Genomic DNA, 22339 nt, shown 5'->3' on the forward strand with positions numbered 1-22339 from the left:
CGCAAAGCGAAGAAACGGTTTGTGTCGAGGTAGAATCGAGACATGAAAGTACGCGTCCTTCCGGTCGATCGCTGCAAACCAATCTTGGGGACGGATGCATTTGAAAATGCGTTTCTGCGTAAGCATCTTGAACGGTAGCCTGTGAAGGGACCGGTTCAGAACGCGCAGGTCCAAGATTGGTCTTAACCCACCACCTTTCTTGGGTACAATGAAGTACGGGCTGTAGAAGCCGGTCTTCATATCGTCTGGAGGGACCGGCTCGATCATGTCCTTCGCCAGTAGGACTGCGATCTCTGCCCTGAGCACAGGGGCACTGTCCGCCAGAACACAGGTGAACAGAATGCCCTTGAAAGCAGGGGGGCACCGGGCGAACTGAATCGCATAGCCGAGTCTGATGGTACGGATGAGCCAGCGAGATGGGCTGGGAAGCGTTAACCAGGCTTCCAGAGACATACTGCTTCCATCGAAGGGCAGAGTGAGTGTGCGGAGGCGTCAGTGCGTCCAGAGTACAGCCACTGCTGCCCGCTGGCGATGAAAGAGGGGCTCGGGAGTGACAAGGCATGACGGCGTCGTCGACTGCCAAGCGTGGGGCCCAGAGGTTTCAGAAATTGCTCTTTTTTTGATAATGTGGATAATTGATAATAAGTCAGTGGTGGAACAAAAAGAAAAGGAAACAAAAGATTCTCCGCCCGGCCCTCCACCGGGGGAAGGAATGGCGCCTTCGCCATCTCCTGAAGAGCAACTTGATCCACCTCTGGGCCGCCCGTCTCAGGGTCGTTTGCACCGTCGCTTGCCTCCTGGTTTGGCAGCGGCCTGGACGGGCGGGGTCGGCTTCCTGCGGCTTGCTCCACGCTGAGGCCTGGATGGTTGCTGCTGCTGGGGCTTAGCGGGAGCGGAGGACGCCGCAGAAGGCCGACCTCGGCGACGAGTAGACGGAGGGTCTGCGGCCGGCGGACGGGTGGGAGCAGCAGCGGTCCGCCGGGGCAGGATGTGCCGGATGGCCTCCGTCTGCTTCTGTGCGGCCGAGAACTGCTGGGCAAAGCTCTCGACCACGTCGCTGAACAGCCCAACCTGGGAAAGAGGGGCATCCAGGAACCGATATTTATCGGTGTCCCTCATATCCGCCAGGTTGAGCCAAAGGTGGCGCTCCTGGACCACCAAGGTGGACATCGCCTGACCGACTGAACGTGCGGTTTCCGTCGCCACACGGAGCTCCCGGAGGAGCTCTGGGTCAGAACCACCCTCGTTCATGTCCATGAGCGCTTGGGCCTGGTGGACCTGCAAAAGCGCCATGGCATGGAGGCGGAAGCAGCCTGTCCACAGGCCTTGTAAGCCTTCGCTGTTAGACCGGACGAAAACTTACAGGCCTTGGACGGGAGGCGTGGACTACCTCGCCAAGAGGAGGCGGATGCCAGACACAAATGTATCGCGACAGCCCGCTCCACTGGGGGGATATCCACATACCCCTTAGCTGCCCCGCCGTCGAGGGTGGCGAGGGGGGAGGAGCCACTAGGACGGCTTCGGGCACTATACGGTGCCTTCCACGTCCTAGAAAGCTCCTCATGTACCTCCGGAAAGAAAGTTACCGGGGCGGCGCACTGAGAACCAGCACGGCCCGCCCCAAGAAACCAATCGTCCAACCGAAAAGGTTCGGGACGTGGAGGAGGGTTCCACACAAGCCCAACCTTCTCGGCGGCCCGGGAAAGCATAGCCGCCCACTCTGGATCGGTCTCTGACAATGCTACACGCCCCGAGGGGGGCAACGCAGCCGAGTCGTCATCTCCAGAGGAGTGAAGCTCCCCCTCCGATGCTGCTATCGACATCTGGTCGTCAGCTGGAGCCCCAAAGGAAACGGTTGGTCGTTCCGGAGAAGGACCAAGATGTTCACGAAGAGACTCCAATGGCGACAGCGCTTGAGAGGCGTGAGTGGCCCGCGGAGGATGACTCGACGGGGGAAGCCCTCACGGTAATCCTAAGATCACCCTGGTCATGCACCAAAGTAGGTCTATTCTGCGGGGCAGAATAAACACTAGATCGGGGCATAGGCGAGGGGACTGCACCTCCTTTGAGGTAAGCAAGTCTTTATCGAAGCGCTGAGATAGTCATATTCCCGCAATGGGAACATGAACTATCCATAAAAGCTACCTCAGCGTGTTGAATGCCCAAACACGAGAGGCAACTACTGTGGCCATCTGCTGGCGCCAGGGAACGACGGCATCCAGAAACGCACAAGCGGAATGACATCTTGAAAAAGACGCAGGGTCACGCTTGTGTTGCTCTTTTAGTGAAAACAATAAAATAGAAAAATAACTCTCTCAGTGCTAAGGCACCCAGGGGTAGCCGCGGTGTGAATGACACACAAGGGAAACGCCCACCGAACCGACACACACACAGTACAAACAGTACAATAATGCTGTGAAAACAGCAGTTGTGAGCTGCAATGCTCGCGGCCACCGCTGATCGCGCCGTCACACTAACACAAGGAGAGTCCTCTTCTCGTTCTCAAAGCAATCTTTCCTGTAGATTTCGGAAGTGAAAGCAAAGCTCGGCTCCGAAGTGAAAGACAATCTGTGCGTGCGCCCGCATCCTGTTTATACCCGCGCTGCGGGGCGGGGGCGTGTGACGCAATTCACGCACGCCAACGTTCATTGTCTCGTTCTGTAGACACTCGAAGTTGATAGGGCTCCCTGAAGTGATCCCAATTACGTCGTCACGTCGACGTTACGTCGAACGTGAGCGACTGAAAGGGAACTAAATGTGCGAGGCAAACTTTGTATGACGCTGAAATACAATCAACATTACCAACAATGATTTATCTGTCAATCAGTGGGCTCCCGGCACACTTTCAGTAGAACGACAAAAAGAGCATTTTATTTAACATGTTAACCCGTACCCCACTTTATTTTTTACTGCCAGTTTTCTGTTCATACTGTTTTAATCCCTCATTTCTTTGATCAGACCTCTCACTTACCCTTTGCTTTTGCCCTTCTCAAAAAAAAACATTCAAATTATCTTACGTGGACTTACTTTTCAAAATTAGGAATAAAATAATAGCTTTTGGCAACATGGCTAGCTAGTAGTATGAATGCCTATACTGTATAGCGTCAAACGCGTCAATTTATGAGATTAATATGATGTTTTGCTCCAAAATCCAGTGTTTGAAACCATTTCTGTGGCCTCATGTTGCTTCTTAACACAGAGTGAGAAAAATATTTTATTTTATAAAATGAATACTGTGATACAGGCTATGTCGATTAGCGCTGCATTATAGATATATGTACATCATTCTTATGAAAATACCTGAGATGGCTTGAAGAACACATATTGTCGCAACCGTGTTTATTGTCTTCATGTTTCATCATTAAAAACATCTCTGTCATGTTATATTTTATCTGATATCCCTATTAGGAATTTCCCAGAACGTCATAACTTTAATACTTCTATGAATCTCACTTGTGGACTTTCTGCTCAAGGGCGCTATCCAGCTTTCAGTAGGAAAGAAATTACATGACAGTGTTTAATGCTCCATATTGCTAACATTGCCTCATTTTGAGTAAAAATAGAAAATAATACTAATGTATTTTGTAATGTGGTAAATTGAGTGTTTTTTCTTACTTAAGTAGAAGTACAGAAAAATAATAAGTAAAACATTTGTTAGTACCTTTTCACCACTGGTTAAATGTTGATGAACAATACTTAACTGTAAGTTGATTTTAGATACCAAAAATGTTTAAGATCACCACATTGAAGTAGGCCTGAGAGCTGAAATGTCTGTTTTTCCTCTATGTGTAAAATTAAATAAAAATAATTTTGTTACATTTAAAGTGCGAAAAACCTCTCTTGTGTGCAGTCGTGTCATAGTGGACATAAGAAACATGATCAAAATTACATTCCTGAAAAGGTCTTATGTAATTAGGAAAATTCATGAAATGAAAAAAATTATGCATATGATTTTTCACTACTTGAAGAGGGTCTGGGTCACATAGGCCCCAAACAGAACATTAGGGCTAATTGAAATGTCTGAAAATTGACATACATTCAGTAAGTATATTCTTTTAAAGCATATTAAGTACTCTTAGTAAAAGTATGTAAAAGTTTACTTTTTTACTATTATTCTATTGATCTTACCTCAGAGTGAAGGGCTCGTCGCCAGTGACATTGGTGGTCATGTGACGCTCATACTGGCACCAGTGGATCTGACCCGAGTGGTCCTGATCCGTCACCTCAGGCTCTGAGAATGTGAGAATGCCACAGTCGCCACTATCACAGGCCCATGCGACTTGAGGATCACAGGGCAGTTTACCAGACTCTCTGTAGTAAAAGTGCATCTACCAGGAACACATTTAACAGATATCTTTTTTAGCAACTGCAAATAAGCCATGCAAGATATTTTAAGGAATGCTTTCAAAGACTGGACCCTATTGACTTAACAACTTCTTTTGTTCTTCACAGTGAAGAGAATCATACAAGTTTGGAATTAAATGAGTGTGAGTTCTGAGTTATGTTTAATTTCAAGTAGAATAACAGAAATAGAAAAAAAAAAATGTCATTACTACAGCCTGTTAACTTTCAGTGTCCCAGAAGCGAAAATTGTGAAAACTCTTTTAAGTTTTTCTAAAGCATTTATGAATTACAACCATTTAAATTCAAATCTATGCTCAAAAAGGGGGTGACAGTTAACAGATTAAAGAGATATGAATGTATTAACCTGGACTTACCTCCACTTTTCCACCTGGATATCTGTTTCCAGGCATGAAGGTCATCGATCCCCCATAGAAACTGACGGCTTGACCCACAGAAATGGTCAAGCTGATCAGCAGCAGTAGCGCAGCATGTGCCATAGTGTTTGATGAAATGACACTGTGAGTAATGCGGTAAACACAGATGACTACATGGACTACAGTTGGACTGGTTCTGCCAGCTGAAAACAAGCGCATGAAGAATGTGTGTGATGTTTCTGATCACACTGGTTAGTTTCCGAGAAAACCAAAATACACGGATATCAGCTTTCAGTAGTTGTTTCCTCGTGTGTGTGTGTGTGTGTGTGTGTGTGTGTGTGTGTGTGTGTGTAAATAATACATGGACAACATGTTCTACATACAGATGTGGCCTTTAGAAACGCGCGTTTTTTCCCGCGGCATTCGGCAATTCGTCTCGCACAGTCTCGCAGAATCCTGCAAGTGCTTTCGGGGGGGGGGCCTACTTAAAAAATCCCTCAATGTGTTTCGCTTCACAGAATATCCACCAGGTGGCGCATTTAAAAAAACAACTTTACATTAGATTTTTTATTTGACTTCAAATTACATCATGATTGTGAGAAAACATCCACAATAAAATATAAATTATAAATAGTAATAGACACAAATATTTACAGTAGGCTACTGTATTATACAGACATTTGAAAATATTTGTAAATGCAAAAGGTTCATCAAAGTTGTCTTAAGACAAGAAGGGGTATTGGACAACGTTTACGAATTTTTATATGCTTTGTCATTGCTGTGGTTTCCAGGAGATGAGTGCATGCAGAATATTTAACATTGCTTTTATTAAAACAGCAAAGTGACGTTCTTGCCAGCGCATAACTTTTTTTGGACAACTATTAAGATGATTGTGCATGTAATGTGTGTGCAACAGAGAATTTAGTGTGAGCATAATAGACGTGACTCTGCCTGTAAAAACTCAGCAGTATTTTTTTTATATATATATATATACACAAAATCATAACATAATGAAAGGCTTAAATAATGCGACTTACCCAGATTCTTAATTCGTGCAGATATTTCTTGTGTGATTGTTCTTGTGCAGATATTTCTTGTGAGGTAATGTTGCAGCACAACGCATAGCATTTATATTTTGGGCGCATCTGATTGCCATTACATTATTAATAAATATTTTAATTGAACTGTCTTAATGCATTAAGCATAAAGATTTTTCCACGTTAGTCTCAGAATATCCGGGGTTGGCTTGAGGTCTTGCCGACAGTTTGTAAATCTTCTAAATATTCATATTCACAAATTCCATATAAAGGGTGATCAACAGTTATGAAAATAAAAATGACCAGATAAGAGGTATCTGATTAACAGTTTGACAGATGTTGTTTTTAAAAAATAAATAATTACAACATTATGGGGAAGTGGTATTAAATATTTGGTAACACATAATACAATTATTTTAATTACGCATTTTGTTCAGTTTTGCTTTTACAAAATGCTCCCTGTTTTTTATATAATTAATTTAACCTGAGATGTGCGTTATATCACTTTTTGATCATTCTTTGTGTTGTCGAATTTTGACACAGTTTCATTATTTGTTCATAATAATTTGATTCATAATTATGTCATTTTTTTTTTCTAAAAGTAGCAATATTCTAAAGAGATACAATACAAAGACAGTGTATACGTGTACCCACCAGGGCTGCGTTTCCCAAAAGCATCGTAAGACTAAGTTGATCGTAAAAACGATCGTACGACTGATCTTAATATTACGGTCTGTTTCCCAGAAGCATCGTAGCTTAAGTAGCACTTGAAAATCTTCGTAGATCTACTGAACGTTTAACCTAATAATTGTCATCTGTTGTGGATTAGCAATCAAGACAAGTATATATAAAGCACCTACAGGCGGAGTCACTGACAAAATGGCTAAAAAAAAAAAAACCCACGAGAAGATACCTTTCAAAAAGATGAAATTAATGTCCTTTTAGAGGAGATAGAGCGAAACAAATATGTAATTTTTAACAGATTTAAAGGATTTCTTTTATATATTTATTTATTCATTCATTTAATTTTGATTAAAATTATTAGATTAAATTATTTCATTTTTTTCTGACCTTTTTAATTATTTAATTTATACATTCATTTAACCAACAACAAAAAAGAGTAATAAAGTGTACAATAAAGTACAATCAAAACCTTATATTATAATCACATACATTTGAATAAAGTTAAAGGTGTAATCTGCCGTTTGTCCTGCAGGTGTCCTCATAAATCTGTCTTCTTACGATGCACGTGGGGATTTTTTTTTTTTTTTTTTTTTTTTGGAAGATATCCATAGACATTTATTAAACCATAGAAAAAGTACATTTTTTACTTAAGTTAATTTTTCATCTCTATTTTTTCTGTTTATTTAAAATAAGACAAATCTGATATTATTATTTAGCAGTTGAGATTGTTATTTAATGCTTCTCTAACTAGCAGAAGACACTAGCAGGGTTTAAATCCCAGTTGTGCAGGCGGGGCATGTTGTCACAATGGGTTACAATGTGCCCCTATTAGAAATATGCTATTATATTCTATACTTTTATTAATTTTAAAAACGTGAGAAAAATGTGAATAAAGACTGAGTCAATGTTCAGAAATTACAAATTATTTATTTGTTTTGAACTATGTTGTATAGCTGTGTGTTCCTAGTCAAAACTCAAAAAATAGTATATATTTAATTATTAAAAATTGCCATTATTTTATATGAAAAAGTTTTTAATTGTATTTTATTTAGAAACTATTTTAGTTTGTTTTGTAATTTTTTTTTTTATTAGATCAGATAACATTTTAAGCTGTCATATGGTCATGTTACAATGTGCCCCTGCACATGTGGGGCATGTTGTCACATTTCACTTCCATTCTTTCGGGGTATATCAAGAAAAAAGTATATACTGTATTAATAAAACAAAACCACATAATTGTACTAGACATGTGGGAAATGAATGTGGGAAAAAATAAATAGGCCTACTCTGAAGTAGATTTACACAAACTGAGTAAACTGAAGTCAAAAAGCGTTACTTTGTGCCATGAGTCGGCAGCAACATAGTGATGGGTGAGTCATTTTGAATGAATCTTTAATATGACTCGGGACTACCGAGTTGTCTCAAAGAGTGATTCGTTCATTTTGTGTTGACCGCGCATGCGCAGCATGGGTTCTGTACAGAAAACAGAAATGATTAGTTCATCTCTTGAGTCGTCGGGTTCGGGTCCGAGTCTTTCGTTCTTCCAGAGGCTATGCTGTCGGTACCGGAAAGAGAAATGATGAGTTCACCTCTCGAGTCTTCGGGACTGATTCTTCTGCGTCTTTTGTTCTTTTGTCACGTGATGAACGAATGAATCGACCCCGAAGACTCAAAAGATGAACTAATCAATTCTGTATCCGGTACCGACTGCATAGCTCAGCCAATATGGTGCTGTCACGTGATGAACGAATGACTCGAACCCGAAGTCGATAAGACTCGAAATGTGAACTAATCAATTCTGTATCCGGTAGGCCTACTACAGATTACATAGCTGTTTATGAGGATGTCACGGGATGAATGAACGGCTTAGGGAGGTGCGGTAAACTAACAGACCGCATAGCCTGAAGACCCAGATAAATTAATTAATCATTTCTGTTTCTCATAATTTGGCCTTTTCCTTGAATTGAAGTTTTTTCTTATTCTAAATGCGATCAACATTTGATGTGTTTGGGGAATTTGGCTAACATGTAACATTTTAAAAACATTCTGCTGAAATGAACGAAATTACTCAATACAAGATTCGTTCATTTTGACGATCTGAACTTCCCACCGAGGGTATTTTAGTGGAGTTCGATGGACTGGAGCCATGCCCACTTACATTGTTGAGGTTCCGCTAAATCCCACTAATTAAATTTACCCACATTTAAATATAAAATGATGGTGTAACAATAGGAACTATTGTTGTATATGTTGTTGGAGCGGGGACCGAAAATTATATATCTATTATTAACGAGACGGTATGCGTTATAGATTATTTACAAAAAGCCAGGAGCGGACCTGTCGATCGATAATTATGTCACGGAGGTACGAATGCTTGCTAAAACATGCAACTTCGGAGAAATCAAAGACTCGCTCATTACATGACAGGATAGTTTGCGGGATTAACAACGCAGGACTGAGCTTGCTTCGCGAGAAGATTTAAAGTCCCCGTGAACCGGAAGTTGCAAACGACTTTTCTCCAGTGTAGTGACGCATTTCCGAGAGAAACGGAATAATAAATGAGGAAAATAGTGGGCGTGGCTTATTTTCCAACTAGCACCTGATTGGATCTAGATAAGTAGGTGTTTAATTCAAAAAATGGAGGCAGATCTAAACGCAAGTTTACAATCGGTTGTTGAGGATTACTCGCCACCTGAATCACCGCAATTTAGTTTGCAGCAGGAGGAGGAGGAAGATGAAGAAGAACAGGAACACACGGAGGATCATTTCGTCACGGGAATCAGACCTTACATGTTTGAGGCCGTAACCAAAAATGCACCTCCTCGCCATCTCTCCTTTCACGCGCTGTCAAACACACAGGCAGCCTGTCTACTGTCAGTTGGAGGGGCGTGGTTACGGATTAAGGAGACGCCAAATTCCTCACGCCTACGTCATCAGTGAAGGTCCTCCAATGCAGAGGGGAGGGGCATTTTCAGATTTTGATTAAAGATTATGAAGCCAAAAAAATTTTTTGTGTGGATTGACTCGCATGGATGAATTGTTCAGCACAAAACGATCAATTTAGGCGAACAAAGTGAATATAGTCAATTTTGATTTCACGGGGACTTTAACACCGCAGACGTGTATGCGCTACATGCAGAACAGCAGAGCTATCGCGGGAAGAGCAAGGTCGACATCAACGCGACACGATGATCACATGCAAATTCTGTGGTAAAGAGCATGAAATATACAGAAATGCACAGCTTTTTTTTGGGGGGGGGGGGGGATGCAAACAAGTGTGAAAAGGCAAATCACTTCGCAGTAAATTGTAGAGCCCAGATGAGACAAACACACAAATCTAATTTGACTCTTCTTTAATAAACTTGTGTGGGCCACTACACTACACACATTTTGCATGTGATCACTTTCTGGTGTGTCCATTTTCGGTCCCCACTCCAACAACATATACAACAATAGTTCCTATTGATACAGTTGCTATAGCCTACAAGAATTGTAGCCTATTTATTTTGTCTTATCATGATACTGTCAACACAGTAGAAAATAAATGTAACAGAGAAAATTTGGCTAAATTAAATATGACATCTGTCACCAGGCGCGGATTTATGGGTGGGCCTGGGTGGGCACGTGCCCACCCAGATTGACCGGTGGCCCACCCAATCAGATTAATAAAAACAATTTAAATTTTTAATTTTAATAATAATAATAATGAATTAATAAATAATTTCATTTTAATAGTTTCCTGAGGACATTTATGTACAATAGCTACGAAAAATAGCTACAAAAGAAAAATATTATGTCGGCATATCACGTGTCAGTCCAGTAATGCTATCACGCAACACCACTCTCTACTTGCGACTCGCGTGACAGACAGATGAACTTCAGGTTTAAAGCAGCCGCGGAGGGCTGACTGACATGAGTACAAGGTAGTTAAATTCACTACCTACGTACCGATCTGCTATACTTGACATATTTATCAGGCGTGCGTGTTACATAGGCGTAATTTGCGAGTGGGGCGGGTGGGACATGTCCCCACCACTTTTTAAAACATTTCGCGGCACGAATGTACCAATTCTACAAATAAACATCTCCAGTTAACCAGCAGAGCATTCATTTCGTTCGTTTGTTAAATAAGAGACGATCTAGCGCTGAAATGTGTTTTTTAAATCAAGTGATGAAAGTGCTTGTTGCCGCTGCGATAAGTGGCGCGGATACAGTGTTTTCTCGTGTGGCTCGCGCACACACCGCACTGTCTTGACTCGACGGACGCGCGCTTCAATCCGTTGCGGATACTCTCTATTCGTTCTGGTGAAATCACACATCATAATGCACACGTGTCCCTCCTTGATATACAACCACTGATGAACATAATCAGTTTTGATGAAAAAAAAAAAAAAAAAATTAGGCTGGTGCGGACTAGATCCCACAACCTCTGACACTGTTGGCGAAAGTTCTACCACTGGACCATTTAGGTGTACGTTGTTCAAGTAAGCGAATCTATGTATTTTAGTCACACAACAAATCTATTATACAGCATATATTTGGCTACATCTCATTAAACGACAAATGTAGCATACTATTTAAATCGATGGACATCGTAATGTTATTGTACAATGTACATATATCTAATTTAGCAAAGTTACGCCACTGGGCGTGTATATAAGCTTAAAAAACCGAGGCCCCCCCGTATATTCACCAGGCCCACCTATTAATGACATTCTGTATCCGCCACAGACTGTCACTCAAAATGATATGCTAAAAATATGAATAAACGAAAACTTTTGGGTTAGCTACTGCTAAAAGCTTCGCTTACTGACGACGGTTTCAACTATGGGATCAATATCCCTTTACAGAGAGGTTTGATCTTAAAGTCCACTAGATGGCGGCAGATCCATTTACCACTCAACAAACTAACCCCATTGAGGGACAGTTAACAGGGGTGCACATGACTTTTTTGATCAGGTTCTCAAGGGAGCATCTGGACGTGCTGCTTAGTACTTACTCTTCACTTTTCAAGCTTATCATATATGACGCATGTGAATTGCATAAATTATAGGTGAAATGTGTATGTGTTTTCAAATGTATATAAAATCCATTTATTTGATGCGTCAGATGGATAGGGGTTTTGGGGTGGACTATTCATTTAGGCCAAGCACAACCGACCAAAACATTTAGGCATTGTAGCGTTGACTTTTGCATTTTTCACGTGCTGTGCCGATGATGTCGCTTAAAGTCGTGTAATGCTTCTTTTTTTTAGATGCATTTCGAAAGATCAACATGATTAAGCAAATCGAGTTTAAGTCCAGATAAGTTTTTTTACATAGAGAACAATCTATTCTTTATGACACTTACAATCCTTCATTATTTGTAACTTTTCCCATAGTCACATACATTATAAATCATTTTAAAATACAGTAGGCTATTTACACGTATTCACAGTGATATGAATATGCACGAAGGACACTGCTTGAAGGACACTGCTTGACTCATATGGAGCTCAGAAATCTGAAGCAGATACACATGAGACACATATTCTCATAACTGGATGCAAAAGTTTTATCTACACTCACTGAAATATACACTCACCTAAAGGATTATTAGGAACACCTGTTCAATTTCTCATTAATGCAATTATCTAATCAACCAATCACATGGCAGTTGCTTCAATGCATTTAGGGGTGTGGTCCTGGTCAAGACAATCTCCTGAACTCCAAACTGAATGTCAGAATGGGAAAGAAAGGTGATTTAAAGGGGTCATATAATGTCATTTTTGTACAAGCTAATTATGATTCTTTAGGGTCTAAATTAAAAGTTTGTAATATACTTTAATTAAAAAATTCTCATTAGTATTGTAAGAAAACACTCATTTTACCTGGTCAAAAACAGCTCTGTTTTCAGCACGCCGTTTCAGTGCATGTGTCTTTAAATGATAATGAGCTTTGCTCACCCCGCCGCTCTGTTCTGTGCGTACACCATTTAAAAATAATAATACAAAAACCATAACGTGTTGTTCATTCTAAACGTGGGATTATGAATTATATTGAGAACGTCGTACATAGAAAACATGCCATAATGTACCCTGAGTGTAAAAATAGCCACATTCATCGTGAAGCGTGCAAGCTATTTGCAGAGATTAATATAAAGATTAATATAAAGGTCAATAAAACGTTACACTCACTTGTTCTTCCGGAGGTGCAGCAGGAACACGAATAGTTGGTACTGATCCTTTTTTCTGGAGCAGCTTCTTAGCAAAAACAGCTTTATACTGACCCTCGTTTGTAAAGCAGTCTGGTGAAATGATTCGCGCAAACATGACAGCATTGACGTTGATCGTGGGGAATATTCCCTTCGAAAACAAACTCAGCCACTGCGTCTTTAGCGGTTCGGATTTAGAAACATCATCAATATGACTGCTGTGTTCGTTATTACACCCAAGAACAGAACACCACAATCGTTATGGGCCTTTCACACAGGACGCGGTGTGCGCGGCGCTTGTCGCTGGGTTCAGCGTTGCCTTTCAGATACAACGCGAAAAAACTGTTTACACACATTTGCCTACCTACAAGTTAACTGACTGTTAAAACACAACTATTGTTAATGTAAATGTCTGTCTATGAGATGATCCTTCATACCATACGATGTCTTAATATAATTTACTTTCATCCATTTTGATTTCTGTGCTTGTTTGGATCCCCCGATTCTATTGGCTGCGCTGGTAATCGTCACAGAGCGCAGCGGCAAAAGTTGAACTATTTTGAACTTTGACCGCGGCATGCGCGTGAGCACAGCTTGATTTGAGACAGGAGGAAACATATAAGAAGATTAAAAAAAAACACTGGATGGATTTTTATCATTTTATGATGGTTGTGTACAGGCACTGCCAACACACATTTCAGTACAATCAACAAGTGCATGTACCATTATATGACCCCTTTAAGCAATTTTGAGCGTGGCATGGTTGTTGGTGCCAGACGGGCCGGTCTGAGTATTTCACAATCTGCTCAGTTACTGGGATTTTCACGCACAACCATTTCTAGGGTTTACAAAGAATGGTGTGAAAAGGGAAAAGCATCCAGTATGCGGCAGTCCTGTGGGCGAAAATGCCTTGTTGATGCTAGAGGTCAGAGGAGAATGGGCCGACTGATTCAAGCTGATAGAAGAGCAACTTTGACTGAAATAACCACTCGTTACAACCGAGGTATGCAGCAAAGCATTTGTGAAGCCATAACACGCACAACCTTGAGGCGGATGGGCTACAACAGCAGAAGACCCCACCGGGTACCACTCGTCTCCACTACAAATAGGAAAAAGAGGCTACAATTTGCACGAGCTCACCAAAATTGGACAGTTGAAGACTGGAAAATGTTGCCTGGTCTGATGAGTCTCGATTCAGATGGTAGAGTCAGAATTTGGCGTAAACAGAATGAGGACATGGATCCATCATGCCTTGTTCCCACTGTGCAGGCTGGTGGTGGTGGTGTAATGGTGTGGGGGATGTTTTCTTGGCACACTTTAGGCCCCTTAGTGCCAATTGGGCATCGTTTAAATGCCACGGCCTACCTGAGCATTGTTTCTGACCATGTCCATCCCTTTATGACCACCATGTACCCATCCTCTGATGGCTACTTCCAGCAGGATAATGCACCATGTCACAAAGCTCGAATCATTTCAAAATTGTTTCTTGAACATGACAATGAGTTCACTGTACTAAAATGGCCCCCACAGTCACCAGATCTCAACCCAATAGAGCATCTTTGGGATGTGGTGGAACGGGAGCTTCGTGCCCTGGATGTGCATCCCACAAATCTCCATCAACTGCAAGATGCTATCCTATCAATATGGGCCAACATTTCTAAAGAATGCTTTCAGCACCTTGTTGAATCAATGCCACGTAGAATTAAGGCAGTTCTGAAGGCGAAAGGGGGTCAAACACAGTATTAGTGTAGTGTTCCTAATAATCCTTTAGGTGAGTGTACATCACGGTCCCTAAATTACAAAATACACTCTTATCTGTGGTATTCTAATATGGAAGGAATTGGGATGAATAGACGAGTCTGGAGTGTGTCTAGTTTGTTGTCCCCTTTGCCTCTTTGTTACTATAAGTAGGAATGATCTAACTGATGGGGTTTGCTTTTGTATTAACATTTTGAGTAAAGCCATGAATATGAGCGGAAGTGAAATATGCCTGCAGACAACAGTTCTTTTGGAAACATGAATCTGTGCCACGTGGGCACACCTTAATGTGACAGTAAATGTATAAAATTGTATTTTTATAAATGTTTAGGCATGAGCTATATTTATTTTCAGCAAACACTTTGCATAGTTAGTGTTACTTTGCACCCATCTCTAGGGTAAGCATTGCCTTTGGAGTATATCTGAGGATGACTAGTTGGTTTACACAAATGAGACATGCAGATTCCAGAGACATTTTCAGAGCCTTATTGGGCATGGTGTGTGTAACTCCCACACGCCTTGACAGTGAGTATAAGCAATACTGTGGCTAAATACAGAGCACATTTAGTCTACTGAGTTATATATGAATGTAAGTAAATGGGGGGGGGGGATACTAATATCCTCTTAATCCTGGAACTGTGGAGGTTCTGGCGTTCTGATACTTACGGAAATGCGACCGAGACACTTTGACCCACTTTCCTCTCAGCTGAGTCGACTGCAGCTGTTAAACATACCAAAGTAAGACCTCTAAACCACTGCGTCCACACACAGCTGCACTGATCCGGCCAATAACCATTTCATATTTCAAAATATCTAGCACATGGTCCTTTTTATGTTGCACTTTTGTTGTGTAGGGACCAAGCGGCAACCTTCCCTTCTCTCTCTTGAAACCAACACGGAAGTGAGTTAAACTGCAATTCATTAACTGGTCGCTTGGGCTGGCTGCAGAAGTGAGTCAAATCTGTATCTCCCCCATGTTAAAATTACCAACTTTACAGCAGAAAAAAAACATGTTTACAGCCTGGATCTCTATGTGGCTTTGGTCTATACAGCTTATTTTGCCCTTCATAACAACTGTGAGGGGGTGCATTTTTTTTTATAACTCATCCGTTTAGTTGATTAATATTTAAATTTCTGCATTTAAGGGCGTGGCCACTTGAGTGACAGTTGGGTTGTCGCTGATGTCAATGCTAGCCGTTTGTCTGCTGTTACTAGCCGTCATCTCACCTCAGCAAATGTTGCTGCTGAACTTGCCATCTCTGCAGTGTTTGTGCTTTTTTTTCGGGATTATTTTATACAATTTAATACACCCATTACTTGGGTACAAAGCCCACGGCTTTGGATTCCGTCGTTATCGTCGAGTAGTTGAAGTTTAGAGATGGTAAATCTTTTCCTGTTTTTTTTTTTTTTTTGTGCGTTCCCGAGATAAGACCTTCCTTAAAGGGACACTTCACCCATTTGCATTAAGCTTTGCATTGTTAGAAACCCAGTCATACTATTGAATGGTCGTGCAACACTCTTTCATTTTCCCCTGATACCGGAGAAATCTGTTATTTACCTCTTACACTTCCTCCTACAATGACGCAAAAATCGTCATTTTGCGTCATTGTAGGAGGAAGTGTAAGAGGGGGGGATTTCTGATGAGACTACAAGCACTCGTTCCTCATCTATCCAGGGGGCGGGACCCGCTCACGCTACAGACCTATTACAGATCAGTGGGTGGGACTTTACTCTCTGAAACTGAAAGCAATATCCTCCATCTTGTTTGAAGCTAAGCTAACAGGCGCTGTGGAGACAGATGTACAGTTATGACAATAGCGGAGGAGAGTGCTCAATATGATATAGAGGAAGAGGATTTCGGAAGTCTGATGCTTGAATCAGGTGTTTGTGGCTACCTTTACAAGCCACATTATAGCGAAGAGCAGCCGAGGCAGAAGACCTGCCTGCCGCGGACGAGGAGCCCGGACTGGCTCGAGTTAGGGCGGACTGGTGGCGCCGGTGATCTCACTATGCAACTACGAACCGCTACGAACACAGAGATAGAGTCCGTCTGCGGCATGATGACAATTTCTCCTGGACGAAATCTCTGAATCAGACGAGGACACGGACGTTTGTGTTGTGAACTAGTTTCCTAGTTTCGCACCGCATATGTTCTGACTGAACATCCAGGTACCATGCAATAATTCACCTTTTCGAAAGAAATACAAACGAGGAGTAATGCACTAATGAGTTCGCCAACTAACTAGACATTTTGTGTGAATGTGAAATTAATTTCAAGCTCTGGTGGTAGCTAGACTTGTAGACGGAAGAGTGATTTCTCTTATAGGCAGATATGCGCTTTCTGGATTAGTGGGAGTGGCTTGCGGAGCTGTGCAATGTGGTGCATTGTGGGAGTTGTTGTCTTTCATACAAATGCGTCCTGAAGTTATTTTTTGTCTTTTCTCGGTCACAAAGGCACCAAATTCAAAATTTCTTTTACATTTCGACTACATATATGACCCACTTTAAATAAAAAACAATGTTCAAAAGGGTGAAATGCCCCTTTAACATAATGCCGAAAACCCGAAGTCTCTAGGTGGTCTGGTTGAGGAGTGCGAGATTGGTGCGCACAGACAGAAAAAGAAATCATGAGTTAACAATCGCAATTCGACTTTGGCTAAGCCACACCCTAGAATGCAGATTGACCAATCACAGCGCAGCCAAGAACGAACTCCGACAGAGGTCCGACACTTTTTCACAGCGCTCCATTGACTTTAACGCAGGTGTCTAATATTTTTGGTCTCGGCAGGCTATTACCGTCGTAGTTTTATCAAAAATATGGTTAAACATTGTGCCTGGGGTAGGGGTGTGCCATATCATACCGTCCACGATAATACCGGTATAAATATATATATATACCGGTATATTTTTACATTATAAAAAAGTGTCATATCGCGATATCACTGATATGGCGCATTAGCCTACGTTCCCTAGCACGCACAACAACAACACCTGTCTGAGCGCGAGAGCAGCAAGTCAGCCTCCAATGACGATTTAGTACCTAAAAAGGAGCTACTTCAAAAGTATTTTAATAATTCCCGCAGGTCTACCACTTATAATGCGGGAAATCCCCCCGCAAACACTGATTTTACCAACCGCGTGAGTGTTCAGCGGTGCCGCGTCTTCTCTCTGTCGCTCTCAAAATGGGTTGCACAAGTTTAGCAGTCAGGACATGACGGAATCTTTTGTCACTTGCATCGTAACTAAAGATTAGAAGATTTTCACTTCTTTTTAAGTCTCATCAGTTTAAACATTTGCGATTTTAAACTACTCTCGCGCGCTCTCTGAGAGATGTTTACTCTGCATGCATACATACAGTAAAGCCGTCTCACAAACAGCTCGCGAGTAACAAAAGTTATTTTTCGCGGATTAAATCGCTTTAACAGGGGAAAAATCACGCAAAATTTTGTAAAAATTCCGGTCATGGTTAGTGTATTCGTAAACAGTCGGTTATGTCTGAAATAACCATAAAACGCGCGTGACAGTGTGACAGACAGTATAACAGTAATGGATCCGGGCACTAGCTCTAAAAGTGACAGCAGCCATATGTGTCTGTCATTAATGTTGTCGTCAAAACAACAAAAGATAGCTTTCATTGTAAGGAATCAGAATTAATAGCCTATGTATTTAATTTAGTCAGGACTCAGGACTAGTGTTATTTTACATTTGATTACCTTATTCAGTTTCTGTAGTATTTCTGAATAGTGTTAGACGGACCTACTCAAAAACTTTTATCTTTATTTGTATCTTTATTATTTTGTATATATTTTTTGCTACTTTTTAAAATTTAATTCAAAGATTGAAATCAAGCTTCCTTGTGTTGTGTAAACTCTTAAAAACAAAATTACCCAATTGTGAAAACACAATAAGTGAGCAAACATTTTGGTGAGATAAATGTAATAATAAAAAAAATTCTGAATTTTTTTTATATCGTCATTAATATCATTATCGCAAATATTCTTGAAATATCGTGATATAATTTTGAGGCTATATCACCCACCCCTAGCCTGGGGCATTTAACACAGATACGCGTTTCCCAGAGAGGTTGGAGGGGGGTGTCCGTTTTTTTCCCTTCCCAAAACCGAAGTCAAATCCTGACAAGTGTCGTCTTTGGATTAAACTGTGTGTGTGGACGTCCTCACAGTCAGCTAAACCCCTCAAGGATCAACAAGCGCACTTGTGTGTGCTCTAAGGTAAATTTAGCTTTTAACCTTACTGTGAAGTTATAACTAGTTAGACAGTTTTAGGTTATGATTTCGGTTCTCTACCCTAATTAATGAAGAATCAAGGTCCTAGTAGCAAGCAAGATTAGCGATAGTTTAGTTATCACGTAAGTTAAGTCAGGAATGGATTGTATGTTTTGACTAGCGGCTGGATGTTAGCTAACTTTGTTATTCAAGATAAAAACACATAACGTTAATGTTATCCTATCTTGAATAACAATTCACTGTAAAAAATTTCTAACCCTCCCAAATCAAAAATTTCAAGTGACCGATAACATCTACATTTTTCAATTGGCCCAAGTGAAATTCTGTAAATTATCAAATTAAATTTACAGAATTTCACTTGGGCCAATTGAAAAATTTAGATGTTATCGGTCACTTGAAATTTTTGATTTGGGAGGGTAAGAAATTTTTTACAGTTTAAAGTTAGCTAAAACAAACAGCATAAAACTGTCTAACTAGTAAGTTATAACTTCACAGTAAAGTTAAAAGCTAAATTTACCTTAGAGCACACAAAAGTGTGCTTGTTGATCCTTGAGGGGTTTAGCTGACTGTGAGGACGTCCACACACACAGTTTCATCCAAAGACGACACTTGTCAGGATTTGACTTCGGTTTTGGGAAGGGAAAAAAACGGACACCCCCCTCCAACCTCTCTGGGAAACGCGTATCTGTGTTACAAATGCCCCAGGCACAACGTTTAACCATATTTTTGATAAAACTACGACGGTAATAGCCTGCCGAGACCAAAAATATGAGACGCCTGCGTTAAAGTCAATGGAGCGCTGTAAAAAAGTGTCGGACCTCTGTCGGAGCTCGTTCTTGGCTGCGCTGTGATTGGTCAATCTACATTCTAGGGTGTGGCTTAGCCAAAGGCGAATTTTGTCCGGTGGAAAATTCCGCTAAAAAGAGTGACTGACATGTATGCACATAAATCACTGTCACACACACTCTCAGAGTAATATTAAGTTACTGCATAATACATTTTCAACTAGCAGAATAGTACAGAATCACGATACACAGTCTCACATGTAGCCAAGTCTTTTAACTGTTATAATATTTCGAAGGGCAAAAACAGGAACTTTTAATTGGCTTTACATCATCAAGTGTCACTTTAGCGCGAGGCCCTGTGCAGTCGCAGACTTTGTACTGTCAGTAGCATAACTTTATAGCCTACCAAGAGCCGTTAACAGCCTGAGCTAACTCCATCACGTTGAGCTATTTGGGCGTGATTTCTCAGCCTCTTTGCCCATTTTCTGTTATCTGGGAGTGACGCAAGGCCAAGATTTACAGTCTATGGTAGGGACTGTATCACTCCTTTGGCCTTGTTAGCAAGTTAAAAGTATGGGGGACAAGGAGAGAGAAATGTGCGGCAATTATTTAAAATATAAATAAATCATTTGACAAACTGACAATAAAATGAATGTATACAATACATTTTATTTAATAATTAAAATTGTTCAATTGTACTTATTCAATAATTAAATTAAAATATATATTATAAAAATTATTATATAAAAATTAAATGTCCTTGTTAGGCTATGTTACATGAATTACTGTTGTAATAAGAGTAAATCATGCATAATTACAACCCTAAAACAAACCATAACCCTAACTATAAGAATGCCCGGTTTCACAGACACGGCTTAGATTAAGCCAGGATTAAACCTTAGTTCAATTAGGACATTTAAGTAGCTTTTATAAACGTGTCTTAGAAAAAAGATGTGCATCTTGAGACAAAACAATGGCGGTGACATGTTTTAAGAAATCTCAGTGCAAGTTGCTTTCAGTTAAAATAGCTCAAATGCATTTTGGACCAGACGTAATGCCTTGTCTGTGAAACCGGAGGGGAAGTTAATTAATATTACTCAGTATTTCAATGTGTTATTACACTGTAACAAGGACACCTTAAAATAAAGCCCTTTTTTTGTTCATTTATTAAATATTAATTTAAAATATTGAACACTTTTTAACGGCATTTTAACTTTACATAATTATTTAGCAAACATAAATAGCAAAAATGTGAAAATGTAAATTAATCTTTTGTAAATAAATATAAAGCCCTTTGCAAAATGAAGTAAAAATTGTAAGTAATTAAATTATTCATTATAAAATATAATACATAAATAATTTAATAGTTGCAAATTAATTAGCCAGTTATTACATTCAGATTTTTTTTTTTTATTTGCCATTTCCTTTATGTTATTTACATTTATTCATTTTATTTATTTATGGAAGACTCATTTATTAAACAATTAGTTTTTGTGTTTTCCATATGGCTTCTCGACTTTTTCAGTATGTGCTCAGAGTGCGAATGAACAAAATATTTATGTTTGGAGCAATGAACCTAGTCCTCCATAACAGATTAGTTTTACATTTAGAAATTTGAAAAGCTGCTATGACAGAATTTGATCCATGATTTCCAACTGAAAGCCCTTTGTGTTTGTTAATGCCGTGGCTCTAAACAGTGGTGTCGAGCCTGGACCTCCTCTATTGTTAGCTACACGCTGCTAAGTGTAGAACGGCTTGCTCAGCAGCTGTTGAGAATAATAGAAGGTCGAGTGAGCAGGATTTGCGTCCAAAGCTGGAACAAGAGCCTTTGTGTTATGGACATGAAAGCCTGTGTTATTCAGAAAGACTGGCTTTAACCTCATGCACCTATCCGGCAGGATTTCAGTTTAACTTGAACTTGGCAACCTTTTTCCTAACGAGGCACTTTCGATTTCACCAAAGAAGACTTTAGAATCCACTCTAAAGGACTGAAAGAAATCATTTCAAATCATAAGTTTGCACTACAAATAATCCGTATTCGTCTCAGTCAGCTTGGCTGAATTTTCAGACGTCAGAAGAATAACGTCGCTTGGTATTTTAATGTGGCATGGTATAATGCCTCTTTTCAGTCGCTGATTTTTTTCCTCCTGATTATTTTCTTGTTTGAAAAGAACAACATATACTGAAAACCGTCATGAAAGTGTACTCTCTTTAAGTGCACTAAGTTGTCTTTTATTGCATTAATATTATTTTATCTGCAAGTTATTTTTTTTTTTTAATATACTTGAAGTACACTAAAAGTGCACACTCAATACAATTAAGCGCACTTTATTTTTTCACAAGGGAAATGTTAAAGGGATAGTTCACTTTAAAAATAAATTTTGGTATGTTTTAGCTTACCTCAAGGGCATCCAAGATGTAGGTGTCTTTTTTTCCGCAGTAGTTTCAATTTGGATATTTTTAGGTCAAACTGTTCTTGTCTGTCAGTCGTATAATGCAGGTCGATGGTCACTGTATCAAAACACAAGCACAGAGTCCAAATTAAAACAATTCCCCATCGTCCAAATTAAACAATTCCCCATCGTAAGTACACATTGATGGCCTAAGACACGAAACGAGCGGTTTGTGTGAGAAAATGAACAGTATTTATATCGTTTTTACCTCTTGTAACACAGCACACGTCCAAATGTTCTGACGGCGCGGGCGGGTATAGATATATACATAGATGTCGCCTTGGCTACGGTTTCGTTCCAATGAACTGCAGTAGCAAAGGCGACATCTAGTGTATACATTTATACCCGCTCGCGCCGTCAGATCATTTAGACGTGTGCTGTTTTCAAGAGATAACAACGATATAAATACTGTTCGTTTTCTCACACAAACCGCTCGTTTCGTGTCTTAGGCCATCAATGTGTACT

At 40.4% G+C, this 22339-nt stretch overlaps 1 protein-coding gene across 2 annotated transcripts in view; it reads right to left on the reverse strand.

Moving 5' to 3' along the window:
• LOC308682498 (uncharacterized protein) overlaps positions 1–15292 on the reverse strand; it is a 31128-nt gene extending 15836 nt beyond the window's left edge. The window contains exons 1-3 of one of the 2 annotated variants that reach the window (XM_081352245.1): positions 15056–15292; positions 4719–4921; positions 4129–4328 (exon numbers count right to left, since the gene is read on the reverse strand). In XM_081352245.1, coding sequence (XP_081208371.1) covers positions 4129–4328; positions 4719–4841 — 323 coding nt within the window. In that variant the 5' untranslated portion in view covers positions 4842–4921; positions 15056–15292. Of the gene's footprint in view, positions 1–4128; positions 4329–4718; positions 5177–15055 lie in introns of those variants that run through there. The other variant, XM_081352246.1, reaches the window with a different exon arrangement.
• Positions 15293–22339: the final 7047 nt, after the last annotated feature.

The sequence above is a fragment of the Scardinius erythrophthalmus genome (assembly GCF_964197995.2).
Source record: "Scardinius erythrophthalmus genome assembly, chromosome: 22".
Classification (NCBI taxonomy): Eukaryota; Metazoa; Chordata; class Actinopteri; order Cypriniformes; family Leuciscidae; genus Scardinius; species Scardinius erythrophthalmus.